Source organism: Chrysemys picta, chromosome 3 (genome assembly GCF_011386835.1).
Source record: "Chrysemys picta bellii isolate R12L10 chromosome 3, ASM1138683v2, whole genome shotgun sequence".
Lineage (NCBI taxonomy): Eukaryota > Metazoa > Chordata > Testudines > Emydidae > Chrysemys > Chrysemys picta.
The window spans coordinates 68,149,855-68,168,634 of NC_088793.1; the positions used below are offsets into that span (position 1 = coordinate 68,149,855).

General features: G+C 41.4%; 1 protein-coding gene across 12 annotated transcripts in view; it reads right to left on the reverse strand.

Moving 5' to 3' along the window:
• Positions 1-18,780, reverse strand: part of SNX14 (sorting nexin 14) — a 76,355-nt gene that overhangs the window by 29,441 nt on the left and 28,134 nt on the right. For 6 of the 12 annotated variants that reach the window (XR_010599525.1, XR_010599521.1, XR_010599523.1 and 3 more), the window contains 8 exons: positions 18,154-18,198; positions 17,986-18,066; positions 17,711-17,825; positions 16,589-16,744; positions 16,076-16,200; positions 10,024-10,082; positions 8,007-8,033; positions 5,800-5,932 (listed from right to left, as the gene is read on the reverse strand). Coding sequence is in view for 6 of the 12 variants with exons in the window: in XM_024103032.3 (XP_023958800.2) it covers positions 5,800-5,932; positions 8,007-8,033; positions 10,024-10,082; positions 16,076-16,200; positions 16,589-16,744; positions 17,711-17,825; positions 17,986-18,066; positions 18,154-18,198 (741 nt within the window). In the remaining 6 variants the exon portion in view is untranslated. The remainder of the gene's footprint in view (positions 1-5,799; positions 5,933-8,006; positions 8,034-10,023; positions 10,083-16,075; positions 16,201-16,588; positions 16,745-17,710; positions 17,826-17,985; positions 18,067-18,153; positions 18,199-18,780) is intronic. The other 6 variants (XR_010599526.1, XR_010599522.1, XR_010599524.1 and 3 more) reach the window with 1 other exon arrangement.

Below are 18,780 nucleotides of genomic sequence, written 5' to 3' on the forward strand. Positions count from 1 at the left end.
TATAGAAGATGAATCTTCACATAAGAAGTACATGTGATCAGAACCAAAGACGACAACACACACAAAAATTCTGGAAGGGGGCATGTTTCCATAGTTGCTATTGTTGGATCTTCTGTATAAAAATCCCTAGACCTGTAGGTTTGTTTGAAGGTAAAAACAAAATTGTTAACAGTGTCTCAAGTGGCAATCTACTAGATCACCAGCTGACTCATAGCATGTTAAAGTTTCTTCCTAGCTCTTGGGGAAGGATGAGGCATTTCAAGGACAATATGGTATACGTCACCATCAAGTTTGGTAGGTCCATTACCAGCAAAAACAAAATAAAATAAATATTTTAAAGATTCTGAAACATTAAAGGACTTACACCAAAGGTTACATCTTGTTACCACTCCACTGATGGACTTCAAAAGCTACTTATGATTCTGTCTAGCCATGTTTGGGGCAATATCTCAGCTGTCTGGCATTTGGCATAGAAATTAAAAAGTGTGAGCAAAAAGAACAACATTTAGATACAGTGTGGTATGTACATTGGGGAGAGGGGGAAAAGGCAGAAATAGCTTTCAAAAGTCAATTTGTGCTTTTAAAATCCTAACCCTGAACAACACAGCAAAAATGAGAAAAGCAGAATTTTAGGGGAGACTAGAACTGGGCAACATTTTTCAGTTCAATTTTTTTTTTGCTGAATAAAATACAGATTTAGATTGACAAACATTGTGAATTCATGTCCATTTCAGTTAACTGTTTTGGTCAAAACAAATAAGAAAATTTTCAGAAATGTTGATACATTGGGGATAGCTTCACAGGGGGAATTTAGGTGCCATTTGCAAAAATGTGGAGGTGCCCCCTTATGCCCAATTTCCCAGTAGTTAGGGAAATCATCTGGATCGTGGGCGACCCAAGTTTGAATCCCTGTTCTGGAGCAGAGACTGGAACATGGTTGTCCCCCCTCCCAGGTGAGTGCCCTAACCACTGAGCTATGGAATCACTCTCAATCCGGCCCAATAATTATTAAATTATGTTATACAAAGTTCGAACAGCTTCAACAGGGGAGATCGAGAGAATCACCTAAGAATAACTAATAGCTTGGAGGTTAAGGCACTCACCTGGGATGTGGAAGACCTGGATTCAAATGCCTGTGCTAGAAGACCATCTCCTCCTCCTCCTGTTTTATGAATCTAGCTCTTAATTTCCTTTACTTTTATTTAAACAGTTAAAAATGCCTCAAACAAAACATTTTGGAGCATACAAAATGACACTTCTCTGACTTTTTCAATATGCAAAAGAAAAAAAATTAAAAATCGGTTTTGGTTTGATTCATTTTTTATTTTTCATTTTTCAGAAAGGCCAACAATCCAAAAAAAAAAAAAATGTGCACAGCTCTATTATTAAGTACGACCAGTTGATATATTCGGAAAAAACACATCTTTACCAAAGACAAATACAGTTTTTAGAAGTCAGTCATGTCTTCCCAAATTGTTCAACCTGACTGCTGCTGCCAGGAAGCAAACTGAATTGGATTGTTTTCTTGAATGGGTAGCCAAGTCCCTTCCCTGGTAGTAGGCAGGTCTGGTCCTGCCTCTTCAATTGCTGAACAGAAAATAAACTCCTATAGGAATAGTAAACTTGGATATGAGAGAAAGCCTCAAGGCCCTACATTATAGCTGAGACTGTCAGCAAGGTTCATGAGCATGCTTAAACTCCATTAGCTAGTACTTCTCACTATAAGTTAGTACAGATAGAACTGATCTACATCTTGAACTGTGGAGTAGTAAGTGAACTAAAGGAATATCCCATTTTAAAAGTAAATTATAAATCCCCACTTTATAAAATTAAATAAAGAAACTTCAATCTAAAAAAAACCACCACTTGTGTGTGAATACACATCAAACTAAAGTCATGGGGTTTTTTTCCCCTCCCCTTTGATTTAAGAAATTAGGGCCAAACCTACTCACCTGCTCTAAATTCAAATCCAGTTTTGCTTGAGGGAGTTCTGTAGAAATTGGGATAACTGAATCTATCAACAAAAGCTACAGAGTATACCTGGAAGCAGCTCAGGGGTTGCTACCACAGCTCCTAATCCACTTCTATGGAAGGAGGGCAGAGTTGGCTAGAGGATCCACTTTGGCTTTGTTTACTGTAGAGCATTCAAGTGCTCATGGTCCAGCTAATTGTACTGCACTGAATGAAGCACAAACAGAAGTTGGGAATGGATCACTTGATGATTACCTGTTCTGTTCATTCACTCTGCGGCACTTGGCATTGGCCACTGTCGGAAGACAGGATACTGGGCTAGATGGACCTTTGGTCTGACCCAATATGGCCGTTCTTATGTAAATAACAGAGTACATCATTACAGTCATCATTTGATTAGTTTAAGATTTGCCCTTGCACCTAACTATGGCTGCCCTAACTGATTACGGTGTGGGCTGTCATCCTGGTAATGCTCCTTCCCAGCAATACTGGCACATATAGGTAGCCTCCAGCTCTGCAACTGAGCCAGTGAACCACTCATTGTTTGCCAGTTACAAACCTTGCTCTGATGAACCATGTAGTTCATTAGCTAGAACTGCAGCAGACCTGATTACTGCATTCTTCATGACCCCATAGCTACCAACTTCCCCCTGTCCCTAAGAGGAGGCATCAATATGGGAGCTAATAGCTGAAGGGCTGGGAGGAGCCCATTTACCAGTGATGCTCCTCCTACTGCAGTTCCATCTGGTGAGTCAGAGGTGTCTTGCCAGCTGAGAGCCTCGCTCTGATGTACTATCTATGTGCATCAGGGCAGGACTTATAGCTGGCAGACTTTCAATGGTTCACTGGCTGAGGTGGTGCAAAACTATAGGGCATTATGGTATGTCATCTGGTGGTGAGGAAATAATGTGAGGAGCAAAGAAAAAAGTCTTAGCTGGCAATCCACGGCTAGTTGTGGAGCTGAAGCAGTGGGAGCCCTCTCTCAATTGGTGAGCTATGGAGGTTCATCTGAGGGACCATTTCTGCCACCATTTTGCTTCTATCAAAGCACTCAATCATCTGAGCCTGAATGAGTGGACCTCTAACAGTGTTTACCCCCTACAAACTGTAGGGTAATCTGAACCAGTTGAAGGCCCACCAGCAATCAACCATAGAACTTTTGAGTGAGTGAGATGCAAGGTGCATTTCAATCTTTTGAGAGGCAACAATTTTTAATCCCTACAAAAGGTCTCCAGTATGAAGCCTTAATCAGACCCTGTAGCTACAACTGGTGGTAGACACTGAGTAAATGGAAAGCAATATTTCAGGCCCTGCCATGCATAGTAAGAGCACACTTGTTCTACTGTCTTTTAGTCCCTACATGCCTGCAAAGTTGGTTTGTTTGTTTTACATTTTGTTAGCAGTATAGAAATAGTTATAAGTGCCATAGCAAGTCTCAAATTCACATGACTTAAAAACCAATGTATTTCCATAAATTCAGGAGAAATCACAACAGAAATAAATTTAAATCATTAAAAATTCATGACTATCAGGCAGTTCGTGACCAACTTAATTTCCCTCACTTCCCATACCGTCCTCATATTTCCTTGCCCACATCTGTGCCATGGATACCAGGGCATCAACCTCCTGACAGTCAGTTTACTATTCAGTCACTGCTGTTTGGTGTACAAAAAAAAAATCTAGTTGCAAGAGAAACCTTAAGACTGGCAAAATAACTGTAGCAAGCATGAATTACTGACCCACATGGTTACTCCAGTGTAAACAGCTCATCTAGGATCAGGGACATCAAGGCAGTGTGAGTGCAGAATATACATATGAACACATTATTTCAAAGTATTTCCCTCTGCAAAACAGCTGTAGGGAGACCAGGGTTGAGAGATTTTTTTTTAATGATGATTTCTCTTATTGTATCTTATGTGTCTTATTGTGTCACCGCATCCGTGTTTTTAAGAAACTTGTGACAGATTTACAATTTTAGGCAGTGTCCTATCTGCTCCATATTAGCCATGATCACTAAACCAATTTTCCATCATCTAGCAGTAAAAGTTTGAAAAATGTAATCAAATATGAAAACTATGGAAAATCCACTTAGCTCAGTTCCACCTAGAACTGGGATTTCTGCAATAAATCAAAACTAAGGTTTTTCTTTAAAAATACAAGAAAAGTGAATTGCCTTCTAGTCAGGAAACAGCAGAGTAAGTGGTCCCACCATCTGAGCTGAAGTCAGACTAATACTCTATTTTGCTTTTTTCCATTTGCTACAAGATGTCACCCCACAAAGCAGATGGTTCCACAAAAGAAAAAAAAAAGTTGGACAGTCTTAATGCCCTTAAGCCTTACAGGAAATGTTCCATTTTGCCATGTGTACAGAGAAAACAGTGTGGTTCCATCCTTTAACCTCAAATCCTTGATCTCCTCTCTCCAGCATAGGGGCAGACATACACCTGGCCTTCAGGAACATAGCTTAAAGGCAGCTAACCACTGCCAATTTTTCAGACATCCAGTTTCTATAGCTTTATCATAGGTTGCTTCTACCACTGCCTATCACTAGGGTTACCATATTTTGTGCCTCCGAAAGGAGGACACTCCACGGGGCCCCGGCCCCGCCCCCAGCCCCGCCCACGCCCTCGCCCCAACTCCGCCCCCTCCCCAAACTCTCCGCCCCCTCCCCTGCTTCCCGCGAACATTTAATTTGCGGGAAGCCTGAAGCAGGTAAGGGGGGGGGTGTGGGGGGAGGAGGCGCGGCCCAGGCTGGCCCCCCCGGCGGCTCCAGCCTGGGTCAGCTCGGGCCCTGAGGTGCCGGCCCCGGCCCCCGGCCGACCACCCCCAGCCCGCCCAGCACTGCCGGCCCCCGCGGCCCAGCGCACCCCCCCCCCGGCTCCCGGCCCCGCGGCCCAGCGCACCCCCTGGCTCCCGGCCCGGCACCGCGCGTCCGGCCCGGCTCCCGGCCCGGCACCATGCCCCCGGCCCCGCGACCCCGCACCGGCCCCGGCCAAAGAGGCCCCGGCCGAGCCCTCCCTCCCTCCCGATTTTCCCGGACATGCCCGGCTTTTGGGGATTTCCCCCCGGACGGGGATTTGAGCCCCCAAAAGCCAGACATGTCCGGGAAAATCCGGACGTATGGTAACCCTACCTATCACCAACAGCTAGAAAACACACACACACACACACACACACACACACACACACACACACACACACACACTCACTCTCTAACTAACCCACCCCCCCAGCAATGGTTTCTTCTGAAATGCTACGAAAACATACTCTACTTCAAAAATTTCTGAGAATGAGACTTATGGAGCAAAACACAATTTTGTACATTTTCAGTGATACTTGTTTATGTACCAATTATGCAACCAGAAAAATATTTTAGCCATTAGTATAAAAACAGTATAGTAGTTATTTGAATAATCTCTCTCACAAAAGAATTGGCCCTGAATCACGATAGCCCTATGGACGCAGAACTTTACTGCAAATATTTACTAGACTGAAAAATAACAGCTGCTCATGAGACTACTTGACAAAGATTACTTTCGTAAAGAGAACATCACTTTTTAATACTTCTCTTTACCCCAGCAATTAACTCTTGGAATTACTCTAACTGGGGAGATACCAAAATCTTGTGCTCACTGAGTAAATAACCGAGTAGTACTAAGAGAACAAGGAAGCTGGAAAAATACTGTGACCCCTAGGATGGCACAGTGGAACCACCAACAATACCAGGAGCAAAGGAAAGGAAAAGAAGGGACAGAAGCTGAAAGTATTTAAAGATTCTGGAAAACAAATAGCCCTGAGATTTAGGACAAATGTAAAATTTCTACTCACAAAATCATCCTCTCCTTCAGTTAAACCATAGTTAGGTAGCACAGCTCCTTCCATTGTGTTGCTCTTGAATACTCCTCTAATTTTGCTGCCTAATCTGCTGATTGCAAATGATTCTCCTCTTTTCTGTGTGGCCCTAAGGATTATACAAAAACAAAATTCACAGTATAGGGCAAATTGTAGTACTAGCCACTGCATATAATTTAGAGATAAGAGTGAGCAATTGGATCAAGTATGGAACTGATGTGTAGGTTTACACTTTTTAGTATTATAGATTCACTGTCTGTATTGCATATTACAGAACAATTTAAAATTTATCAGTAAAATCCATCTGCTAGGGAGGAAAAAAATGATTTAAAAAAGCATTTCCAGGACATGGACTAAAATTTCAGCTATAAACTAACACTGATGTTCTTATTACAGCATTACTTTGGAATGAAACACACAGAACAATCTATTTTCATAACACTAACTTCCTAAAACAACTTGTTTAATTAAAAGATTGCAAGGAATGACAATAACCTTTTCGGCGAGTGATTGTAGCAACACAACAGTTTCTGGCATCAAAGTGTTCATCCATATTTGTCAAGTACTGCATGTTTAAACACACTGTTTATTTTCTTTATAAACATCAAGGCATTTATACAGATGCATGTGATGCAAGATGGACTGTGACTTACTTCAAAGCAGCAGGGAGAGTAGGCAGAAAGCCAAGCAGGAGGGTCAGAACTTACAAAACATGAAGGAAAACAGAAGCAGATGAAGATTCCTAGCTCAAGAAGGCAATTTGCCCTAGAGATGAAGGCTTGATGCAAATTTAAGTCTTGTTCAGAGCTAGAACTACTTATGATAAAGAGTATCCAAAGGCAGCAAGTTCAAGTAAAAAGGGCAGAGGCATTAGGCATGAAGTCTGCATTCTTCATTTTAGCCACATTACAGCACATCAATGCATGCACGCCATATATACTGCCCTTACACCAGACCTGAAAAAGGAATCTTATTTCTTGTATTAGAAATGTACAAATTAATAGTCTAAACAAACCCTATTGGGGCAGGAGGGGACATATTCCTGATGAATATAGCTATCTGATGTTTTCATAAAGCTTGTTACAAATCTGTAAGATGAACTGCAAAACTGAAAAATGTGAAAAAAGTGGATAGCTCATTTGGGATTCAAAGGAGTAATGAACATTTTAACAAACTAAAAGCATTCAATGTTTATTTTCTAATTCTAATTGCTTATAATTTTGCCAAAGTTTAACCATTTGTACTGAGTTTTTTCAGATAAGAGTCTGCCTCAGGCTGAATTTTGTGGAAGAAGTCAGCCAAAACCATTCTGCCATTTCCAAAGAACGAGGCTAGAGGAAAACGCATTGTTTTGCCAATGTTAAAATAACTGAGAAACTCTAGCGCCCCATGCTTTGGAACAGGAACTTGATGTTTGCCATAGGGTTTATGTCAGGAATGTGACTTTTGCTGTCCCTGACAAAATCTGGCCCAATCATATGTCTTCACCAATCATGGATTGAACCTACTCAGCAGAGACTTGCTAGAGTTTCATAGCTAGACTCTCTAAAGATTCCATCAGCACTGACCATGACCTAGCCCAGGGCTGCTGCAGGCCCAAGTGGAGCTAGGCACCATGACTGACAGCATAGAGCCTCTCTCTCCTGTGCTCTCAATGACTCCCTGTTGGGTGCAGATAAAATGGAGGAACGAGTTGCCTGATATTCTAATGCAGTGGACAGAACAATTTTCTTTTCTTTTTCTCCCCCCCCCTCCTTTTTTTTTTTTTTTTTTTTTTTAAGTGATAGGATCTGGAAGCATGTGACAAGGAGCAAGGAAAAAACTCTGAGTAAAGTCTACAAAATAACCAGCACACTATCAGCAATAAAGCTTTGAGACATACAACTAATATGCTAAGGTTAATATGAATAAAAATAGGTAAAAGCCAGGAAGATTTTGTATATTTTAATATTTGAGTGTATGAGAAATAGTCATTAAACCAAGACCAATACACTGTTTGCTAAAAACTTAAGAGAATGAACATGCAATTAGTTTGCTGTTTCAAATGAATTTAGCCCAAAAAGAGTTTGCGTGTATTTAAAAATGAAACAGTCAATGTCTGTTATAAAGGCAGTACGATGCAGTCATGATAGATGCAATTTAACACTAACAGGCAACAATTATGGCACATTATCTTGACTTACCGAAAGTCATCCAAACTCAGACTACCTCTGCAACAACAGGTACAAGAAATTACCCCACAAGCCAAGAAGGAGAGAGAGTCCCAAAGACAGAGACAGATATTTCAAGCAAAACCAAACAGCCTAGAACTTTCATTGCAATTAGCATGACTGCTGTTTTATTAATAAAGGTCTCTACCAATTTCCAGACAAATATTCTCAAAATATCATGTAAATATCCAAAATTTACCAGAGACCAATACACATGCATTTGGTGGGGATAGCTGCATTTGATTTTTAGACCCCAATTCTGAAAACACTTAAGAGTGTTTGTGACATTAAGCATTTAAGTAATTCCAGTGGCTTAAAAAGGGACTACCCTCATTCCTAAAGTTAACCATATACATAAATGCTTGAAAATTCTGACTCTTAGGCTGTAATTCAGGTTTGATTCATACAGGAATTTACCATGCTTGATAGAGGCTTTAAAGAAAAAATGTTTTCTGGGAAAAATTTGTAGACATTTTATAAAAGAATTAAACAGTTTGTAAAGAACTTTAAGGACGCAAAGGGCTTTTTAATGTAGATTCACAGATTTTAAGGACTGAAGGGACCATTTAATTATCTAGTCAGACTTTTTGTATAACATGGGCTGTAACATTTTCCCAGTAAGTCCTGCATCAAGCACAATAACTTATGGTTGAACTAAAGCAAATTAATGCTAAAACCAGTAATAACCAATAACTTCTCTTTAAGAAGATTGTTTCTGATATGTGGGAGCCCTCACATACTGGAAAGACAGTACAGGAAGAAAAAAAAAAAAAAGACTGAGATCAAACTTCCTACACTTCTAACAGTGTTTTAAAAACAACTCATTCTACAATGTCTCAGACTGTTCTTTAGTCATGTTACTTGTGAAACCTGAATTAAGTTCAGCCGAATGGAACCTGACACTGAAGTTTAAATAGTACACAACATAACTTGACAATGATATTGGCCACCATTTTTGGCCTCCACTTGGCAAATCGATACTGTATTTTGTTACGTTTCTGATGCATCAAAAGCCAGCATGTCTAGATTTTTAATATGCTTTTCTGTATATCTGTGCCACACAGGAATAAAGCAGGTACAGCCAGAGGTTTGGGAATCTGGGTATACTGTATGTTTTTTGTTTTTTTAAAGCTTAGCCATATTGGAAGCATAAGTAATGCACTTAAAAAAATTCAGAATTGAAAAGATATTAATTTTTTCTTCCCAAACCCCAAGATCATAGGTATTTTAAAGTAATGAGATTCAGAGCTTAAATATGTTTGTTATATCCAATAAATATTAGTGGGAGAAATTGTTATAGTTCGCACAGGATCCTATTGAGCTGATTTGTAAAATGAAATCTCACGTGGCTGGTTTCTACAGTTACTGGAAAAAGTGATTCAACATGGAAATCAAACACTACAGAGTCAACTTTCTATTCTGCTTTCTCCAATGTGTTCTGTGTAACTCACTATTGCCATATTATCTTAATGTTACTGGGCATGTCCTTAGTTTGAGGGGATTTTTCACTCTGACATATCAAAAATAAAGGATTGAACTTCTGAATCTCATACCATTTTTTACAATAAAAGAGAAATAAAAACACTAAGTGAAATATTGCTTCACGTATTACTTGCTGCTACTGTAAGTAATCTACAAATTTAAAACTAAGTTTAGAAATCTAAATAAGTTAACATTGAACGGTACTGTATTTGGCAGAAGATTCAATCATATAAACCAGGGATCGGCAACCTTTGGCACACGGCTCGCCAGGCACGTTCCTCATCCCGCGCTGCTTCCCACAACCCCCATTGGCCTGGAGCGGCGAACTGTGGCCAGTGGGAGCCGCGATCGGCCTAACCTGCGGACATGGCAGGTAAACAAACCATCCCGTCCCATCAGGGTGCTTACCCTGGCTGGCCGCGTGCCATAGGTTGTCGATCCCTGATATAAACAAACATTTTAAAACTTTCAACTACAAAAACGTATTAAAAGGTTTAAACAAACCTACCTGCTAAACTTTGAATTGCGTGTTGGGGATTCAGCTCCTCTTAAGAGCTGCCTGAAATACTAAAATAGAACAGTTAATATGCAAGTAAGTGCTGACTTCAAGTTTTCCATTTTTTTCATTCTACTATCTCTTTACTAGTAGTTTACAGCTGTAAATATTAATAGCTAATTATGGTTCTCGCTTCTAACTTCACATCTGTTGAGGATTTAATACAAGTATATTAGAAACACTATACAAGTCGCTGCAGTTGAGATGTTGTATTTCATATAAGACTACTTACAATCATCAGTTCTAATGAACTTACAACATAGTTTATGCTTTCCCAAGGGCAGCCTTGCAGGGCTTTCTACTAAAACTATGCGTCTTCACTAGAAATATTGCAGCACCACAGCTGCACCAGTGCCACTATAGCACTTCCGTGTAGACAATCACTATAGTGATGGGAGGGGTTCTTCCATCACTGTAATTAAGCCACTTCCCCCCAAAAGGCAGTAGCTAGATCAACGGAAGATAGGTTAAGTCAGCTTAACTACGTGGCTTGAGGGACTTTTCACACCCCTGAGCAACATAGCTAGGTCAACCTAACTTTTTAGTGTAGAACTGACTGATACGAGTCCTGAAGTGCTATTATAGTCTAAAAAACAACTAAGAAGAAAATTGTGTTCTACATGTATTATATTTCAATTACTTCTACATAGAAATTGCAACTTTATAAGTAGAAAAAAAGCCTTTTTCTAAAAGAAAAGTTAGTGCTGCAAACAACTTAATATCTGAAAAGGAAGTTTTATTCTTTCAGGCTCTTACATCATCAAAAATTCTGGAGCTAGAACTAATTAACAGTTCTGTTGATGTGAAAGCCACTAAGAACCTAGCTCCCTTTAGGAGGCCATTTCTACTCCACAAACTTATGTCGATGCAAGCTTTGTCGTCATAAAGTTGTCACTGTTAGCACATCACTTGTGTGACTGCATACCTGGCTCCTTGCATTGGCACTATGTGTACTCACAAGGAGTGTTTGCATTGATGCATGGTGCGGAGCACCATCTGGGATGATTTAGTTAAGGATTGGTCCTGCTTTGAGCAGGGGGTTGGAGTAGATGACCTCCTGAGGTTCCTTCCAACCCTGATATTCTCTGATACCCACCACAGTGCAGTGCTCTGTCTTTTGGAAGTTTTGGCAGTGCATGGTGGGGCCAAAACAAGTTGCACAGGGGTGACGAGGAGCGTGAGGTCAATTTTTCAGTGTGCAACTGTCTCCTCCCGTGATGTCATCTGTAAACCATAATTTTTGCACCTTTTTTTCAAAATCCCACAAACCCGCACAGCCCTCCTCGCTGCCCACCATCTCTGACAGAAGCATGAAGCCTACACAGCTCTGCACTGCCATGAGTGTTGGAAAAAAGAGAGCACACAATCATGAATTATTTGCAGAGCTGCAAGAACCACCAAATCGGTGGGGAACATGACGATTTCTTGGATGCCAGATTGCTGTGGGACATAGTGAGAACCAATTCAAAGTTGGTGGCATTCATGAAGTAGCTGCAGATGGTGGAGCACCACTTCTGGACCCAAGAAATTATCACTGACTGGTGGGATTGCATCGTAATGCAGGCTTGGGAGGACAAGCAACGGTTGCAGAACTTTTGGCTGCACAAGGCAATATTCCTGAATCCGTGTGCCGAGCTTACCTCAGCCCTCTACTGCATGGACACCAAAACGAGAGCTGCACTGACAGTGGTGAAGCAAGTGGCAATCGCATTGTGGAAACTTGGAATGCCAGAGTGCTACCAGTCAGTCAGAAATCAATTTGCAGTCAGGAAACACACTGCAGGGGCTGTTGCCATACAAGTGTGCAGAGCCATTAATTGCCTCCTACTGCGCAGGACTGTGACTCTCAGCAACATGCAGAATGTAGTGGATGGATTTGTACCAAAGGGGTTCCCAAACTGTGACAGAGTGATAGATGGCATGCATATCTCTATTTTGGCACCAGAACCACCTTGCCACAGACAACATCAACAGAATGGGCTAATTTTCTATAGTTATGCAAGCACTGGCGAATCACTGGGGGTGCTTTGCTGACATCAGTGTGGCTGGTCAGAGAAGGTGAATGATGCTTGCATCTATAAGAATACAGAACTATTCAGAAAACTACAAGCAGGGACTGTCTTTCCCAACAGGCAGCTTACCATTGGGAATGTTGAAATGCCAATAGCAATCCTGGGAGATCCAGCCTACCCGTTGTTCCCCTGGCTTATGAAGCCATACACCAGCCATCTCGACAGCACCAAGGAATGATTCAACTACTGGTTCAGCAGGTGCAGAATGACAGTTCAATGTGCTTTTGATCAATTAAAGGGACACTGGTGTTGTTTATTCACAAGATTGGACATTGTGAGAAAAATATCCCAATGGTTGCAGCTGCCTACTGTCTGTCCTGCATAATATTTATGAAGCGAGGGACACTTTTCCGTTGGTATGGAGGGCAGAGATGGAGTGCTGTCTGCTGAGTTTGAACAGCCAGAGACAAGGGCTACTAGAAGAGCTCAACATGGAGCTATACTGCTTACGGAGGCTTTGAAAGACCATTTTAACAGTGAGCCACAGAAACTTATTTAGTTGTACTGTGTTCTACGTCACCCTGCTCTTTTGAGGCCTGTTACGAATTGTGTGATGATTGCTGTATGTTTAGGAATATAACATTGTCAATACATCTATTAATTTTGTTTGCATCTTATCCTGTGAGTTGTGTCACACTGTTAGTAAGAGGTAATTGATTACTTTCAGACCTGTTAAGCACTCGGTAGCAGATGTTGCAAACTAATAAAACAACAGACATTTATTTTGTAACAGAATTCACTGTAAAAAAGAAATCGTGAAATTTTAAAACAAATATATTTAAAACTTACTAATACTTAAGAGAACAGAACTTATGACGCAGACAGAACATTCATGTCCATTTCAGCTATTTCTATGCCCAGGGCCGGCACCAGGCACCCAAGCACATGCTTGGGGCGGCACTTGGTAAGGGGCGGCAGGGGGAGCGCGGCACGGCATGGCATTCCGGGGGGGGGGCCCACTCTGGCGGCGCGGCGCTCGGTGGGGGAGGGGGGCGGACTCCGGCGGCGCAGCGCTCGGCGGGGGCGCGGCACTCGGCGGGGGGGGGGGTGTTCCGGCGGGGGGGGACTCGGCGCTCGGGGGGGGGTTCTGGCGGCGCCGCACTGGGGGGGGCGGCGCTCAGCGGGGGGGGGGGTGGAAGTGGCGCTTTTTTTTGCTGCTTGGGGCAGCAAAAAAGTTAGAGCCGGCCCTGCCTATGCCAACCTTGGTTTTCACCGGTCAGTGTACACAAAGCTGTGATTGTCTTTAACGTCCCACAGGGTGGAGTAAAAGAAAAAAACAAGTTTACTTAAATACAAAGAGAGATTTTAAGCGAGCACAAGTAATGCTGCATAAAAGTTAGAAATGGTTATAAGAAAAATAAAGATAAAATGCTTCCTAGTGCCTACCTTAACAAAACTATACTTGATTCAAAGTGGAGTCCTTATCACATCCTTCTAGCAGCATTACTAACCAAATTTTTCAGGTCAGGCACCCACTCAAAGTCCAACAGCTGTTTCTCTGGTCTTCTCAGGTAGAAAGAGTGAAATGGCCAGGGAGAGAGAGGTCACTTGGGGTGTTTGTGTCTCTTTTTATTGTTTCAGTCCCCCTTTTGAAAAGCATTTCCAGCCACATGTCTGGTGTGGAAGGAGGCTTCCTGCTGGGTTCTTTCACCCGTGTATGTTCAGAAGCAGGTTTCCTTCCTTCCCCTCTTTCTGCTTGATGACTACATTAACTGCTTAAATGCAATTAAGGCAAACACTTTCCTTTGCTCAGGACAGCCCTGTTTGATGACTTCTCCCTGGGGCTAACAACATCATACAGGGGAATTTTATAACTTCACATACAATGTTGCTACATATATTTTACCATGATAAGACTGACTTGTGAGTTATTAGCTTTTAAATGATATCTTACAAGGCATGTTTTGCACAAAGATTATTACAGTAGTGCGTAGGGTGTGAATACACCTGTGCATTCCATCATGCCATCCCAAGTCCTCTTCTTCCTCCTCCTCATTCTGGTCAGACATTCTGCAACTATGGAGCTGGAGTCCCTCAAGGATGCAATAGCAGCAGCTGCAGAAAAAAACAAACAAACAAACAAAAAAAAACCACACAGAGATACCATTGTCAATATATTTACTACAGAAAGCAAAACTGCAGAACTCACTCCCCTTGCTCCCCTAAAGTTTTAAGCACTACATTCTCATTCTCACTTTGGTGCCATGCACAAGCAATTGCAAACAAGTCACAGCATCAGCCATTGTGAGTATGGCCAGCTGGGGATGAGGGAAATGAGGAGGAAATTGCTTGGTTGCATGAAACTAGTAGCATAGGGCACTGGCACTGAATGCTGGCAACATTTTCCACAGACATTGGTGATTTTAGCTGATATCTCACTCCTGAGGGTAACAAAGGGAGAAAGAGCACAGCTGCTGCTAGTGTCCTGAAGCTGCCCGGGCCCATATGCCACTAACGTGTGTACTGCAATGGTGTACTGCAAAGTTATAGCTAACTGGCATGGGAAAGTGTCCTATCAGAGAAGAAGAAATTAGGCAGTCATCCCTAGAAACCTTCAGCAGAGGATTGCAGAGTACCTCCATGAAAGTTTCACTGAGACCTCTCAAGAGGATTCAAGAGACATCCCTATGTATATAAACAAACTGCTCCACTTGGTCCCCCTGCCTAACTCTAGAGAGGAATGAAAAGCAGATAGAAACTCTACCTCTCTTGGTTGTTCTATTACCTCTTCTAGCACAAGTAAATTAATCAAAAGCTATGTCTTCCTATTCTATGGGGAGTGGAGGGGACGGGGGGGGGGGGGGGGGGGGGGAAGAGGTAGGATGGGAGTGGTATCCCTGTAATGAAAAAAAAAACACACACTTACCTGAGGTTCCTTCCCTTGCATCAGACTTGACCATGCTCAATTGGCAGGACTGTGGTGGATCCCCCAGTCGCCTGTCCCACCTCCTCCTCCTCGCTGTTCATGACCGAGGCCTGGGACTCAGGCTCCTCGAAGGTATTGAGAGCGTTGTGCTAGGTGGTAGTGGGGTCTCCGCCAAATATGGCATGGCAGTTCTTTGTAAAAGTAGCAGGTCTGTGGCTTGGCACCAGATCAATTGTTGGCCTCCCAGTATGTCTGCCACAGCTCCTTGGCTTTTAGATAGCATTGCTGCTGGTCCTTGTCATACCCTTCTCCTGCATCCCTCGAGCAATCTGCCCATGCTTCTATGGCTGGTTCAGAGCTGTGCCAGCACAACCTTTTGTCCCTACAGGCCCAAGAAAGCCAATATCTTCTTTCCACTCCAGGTAGGAGTGTGTCTGGAATGTGCAGCTGACATGGTCAGCTGGGCAGTTGCACTCAATAATGGAGAGTTGCTAGGTGTGATTGCCAAGCTGGGCATCCAGGAAAAGGAATTTCAAAAATTCATGGGGTTTTAAACAAGGCAGGGTGGGGGTGGTGCTTTCGGTCCCTGTGACCCATAGGTAGTGGAGTTCACAATGGTGACCACAGCAGTCAGCGTGAGGCAGTGGAACAGCTGCTGTAGGGCTGTTAGGATTGATCTAGGTAATGCAGCATCTATACGCGCACTGCGTCGACCTCTGTACATTGACCTTGGCTCAATTCCGCTCAGGGAGGCAGTGTTATTATGTTGGCCTAATGGGCAATTTACATCAGGGTGAGACATTTAAACATAGAAACGCAAAACTAGGTCAACACAAGGCAGCTTACATCGACATAACTTTGTAGCGTAGACCAGGCCTCGGTTATATTGGCTCTACCCTGATAATAGGAGTAAAAAATTATAAAAGAACCTATTTTTACCAGTTAAATAGATAAAATTTGGAATACATACAAGGAGCAAAACTACTGTTTAAGCTGTCACATTTACATTGCCATTTGAAAAAAAGAACTGTGCTTAAAGGCAAGACTTTATGTCTTTCATGCTTACCTCATCACTGTGACAGAACATAGGGGTAAAGACATTCTCTAAGAGGGAAAGAACATGTTCATATGCTTCAAAAAGGCATCGCATAGTTTGAAGTTTCACAACATCTACATATTCACCTTCAGCAACTGCAGAAAAAAAACCCTGTTGTGAATATTAATTGGATGTGCCATTGTTGTTCATAAAGTTTTTCTGATTTTTACAGGTCTCAGTCTAAAATTAGTCTGTATAAATTCACGCAGGAAGCATCCAAAATTTTGAAACACTAAAGTGCTTGATAAAGCAGGATTTAAATATATTATCATTCATAGAGAACAATATGCAGGGGACATCCAGTGATAGGAGATAGGAGTATATGCATTCTTGAACACCTCTGGTTTGTTAATGAGGTTGTATAGTTATGATAAAATTAAAGTTAATTATTATTTGGATCAACTAGGATTTTTTTTAGTCTGACAGAATGCTTTATAGATTCCAGTATAAATTCTTGATCATTCCTTTCAATCTCAAACTTACTTCTTTGAATCTCTTCCACGATAAAAGGATCAAATCTAATTTTGTCAATACTTTCATCCAAACAATAGGTTTTGTAGATTTTCTGCACCTCTTCATGAAGAGACATTTTTTCAGTATCTGATAATTCTGGTTGCAAAATTCTGTCATTAAATTCCTCTGGAAGGTGGGGGAAAGAAAATGCATTTGTTGATCAAACGTAGCTAATATAAATGGTGGCACCTTAAAGTGGCTGACATGTCAGCCCTCAGGGTATGTCTACACTGCATTCAGGACGTTTGACTGCAGCATACCTGAGCTACCTTTGATCTAGCTAGATCAAGAGCAGCTGGAGTAACAACAGCAGTGAAGCCATGGTAGCACAGGTGGCAGCACAGGATAGCTCTGTCTGTGCAGGAACCTGGGTACATACTCGAGTGGCTGCTAGCTGCCTTGGTTACATCTACACCCGCTGCAATCACAACTCCAGTGTATACCCTCAGATACCTTTCCAGCAGATATGGCTATACATAAAACCTTAAATGTTTTAAAACTTATGACCAAGCTGATAAACTGCATTAAAGAACTTGTTAAGTTGTATTAATACTTTAGATTTAAACCATAAGTTATATAAATTGATCCATAAAAATAAGAGCTGCAATAAAACTAATTATTCCCTTCCACAGTAAAATTCACCATGTTCCTTTGGAAGACTATGGGTTACGAACATTTTCATTATTTCCCTTACGTGAAATAATCTCTACAAGTGAGACATCTGGTTATGCCTCCTTGCTGAAAATCTTGCTTACAAATCACAGCCATTGCCCATTCTCTACCATTTGATTCTCAAATAAGTGCTTAGAAAGCTGTCTGTGTAACAAAATTTGAATAAGTAATGGCAAAAGGGACACAGCTGCTGAACAAGTTTCAACCTCTTTACATCCTGCAAAAAAGGAAGGCACACCCAGAAGTCAGAACTTTCAGAAATGGCATAAGCTAGAACAGAGATTCTCACAGAATTTTCATAGTCTGCAGTACATCTTTTTAGAGAGATTGTAGCAATGGTAAATATAACAGTAATGGACCAGCACCTAAATCATTGTTTAAATTCAATGAGTACACCTAAGCATACTAGGATAATCTTACCTACAGTCAGACAAAACTGCAACACATGTACTGCCCCTTCCTGTTTCAGAAAGTTCATGAAGCGAAACAAAAGGTCTTGCTGTTCTCTAATCTCCCTCAATTCCAGCTTCAGGACCTAAACATGAAGTGGAAAATGCAGTTAGCTTGGATATTTCTCAAGCTTTCATTAAAATAAACCTTTTCTAATAGAAGCAATGAAAAGAGCACTGGTAATATGTACAGCACATACAATACTTATTCAAAATCTGTATATAGTGAGTATTTTCTTCACTTACAGATGGTTTTTTATTGCGAGGGTCCGCAAATTTCTGCAAGAATGGAATCAAAGATGCAGCCGGCTCAGTTGCTTTTTCAGGCTGTAGAAAGAGTGTTGACTTACTGAATAAGATTGACACTGACATGCGTGAATCAATTATAAATGTTCTCATTTTGTCAGTACTCACTGGGCTATCATCAATGAATTTGAGAAGCAAATGGTTGACAGTATCCTAATGGAAAACACAAACAAATTACAACAAACCAATCTGTTTGAAAATCATTCCATTGCCATCCCAGTTTCTAGCAAGATTCTGACAATTTTCATGTCTTAAAATTGCAAACATAAGCAGAATAATTAAATAATGATTCTAACAATTTCTAGATTGACATTTGAATAATCTCTACATCTAGATTCTTAAATCAATGAACTTCCCAAATGAGACATGAACAGACACAAGTTCTCCATCTTGCAAAGATAAGAGCTCTGTTTGGCATTTTAATACCAATGCAGGTCAGATGAGTTACAGCTGACTACAGGCAGTTCCACAACCTCAACTATTCTTTGCCTGCAGCCAAGCAGTATTCAGACAGTTGTGAAATTTTCTTCCAATTGAAAACCAAAGATCAGACAAGTGACTTTCTATCTAATCTTTATAAATGCAGTGCCACTTATCTACATAAGCAAGAAGTAAACAAATTTGCATCTATGAGGAGTGGCTTTTAGAAAGGCCTTGTCCACACACAAACATTGTAACTGTACTGGTATAGTTAAAGTGGTACAACCCTAATGTGGATTAATTTATATAGTTATA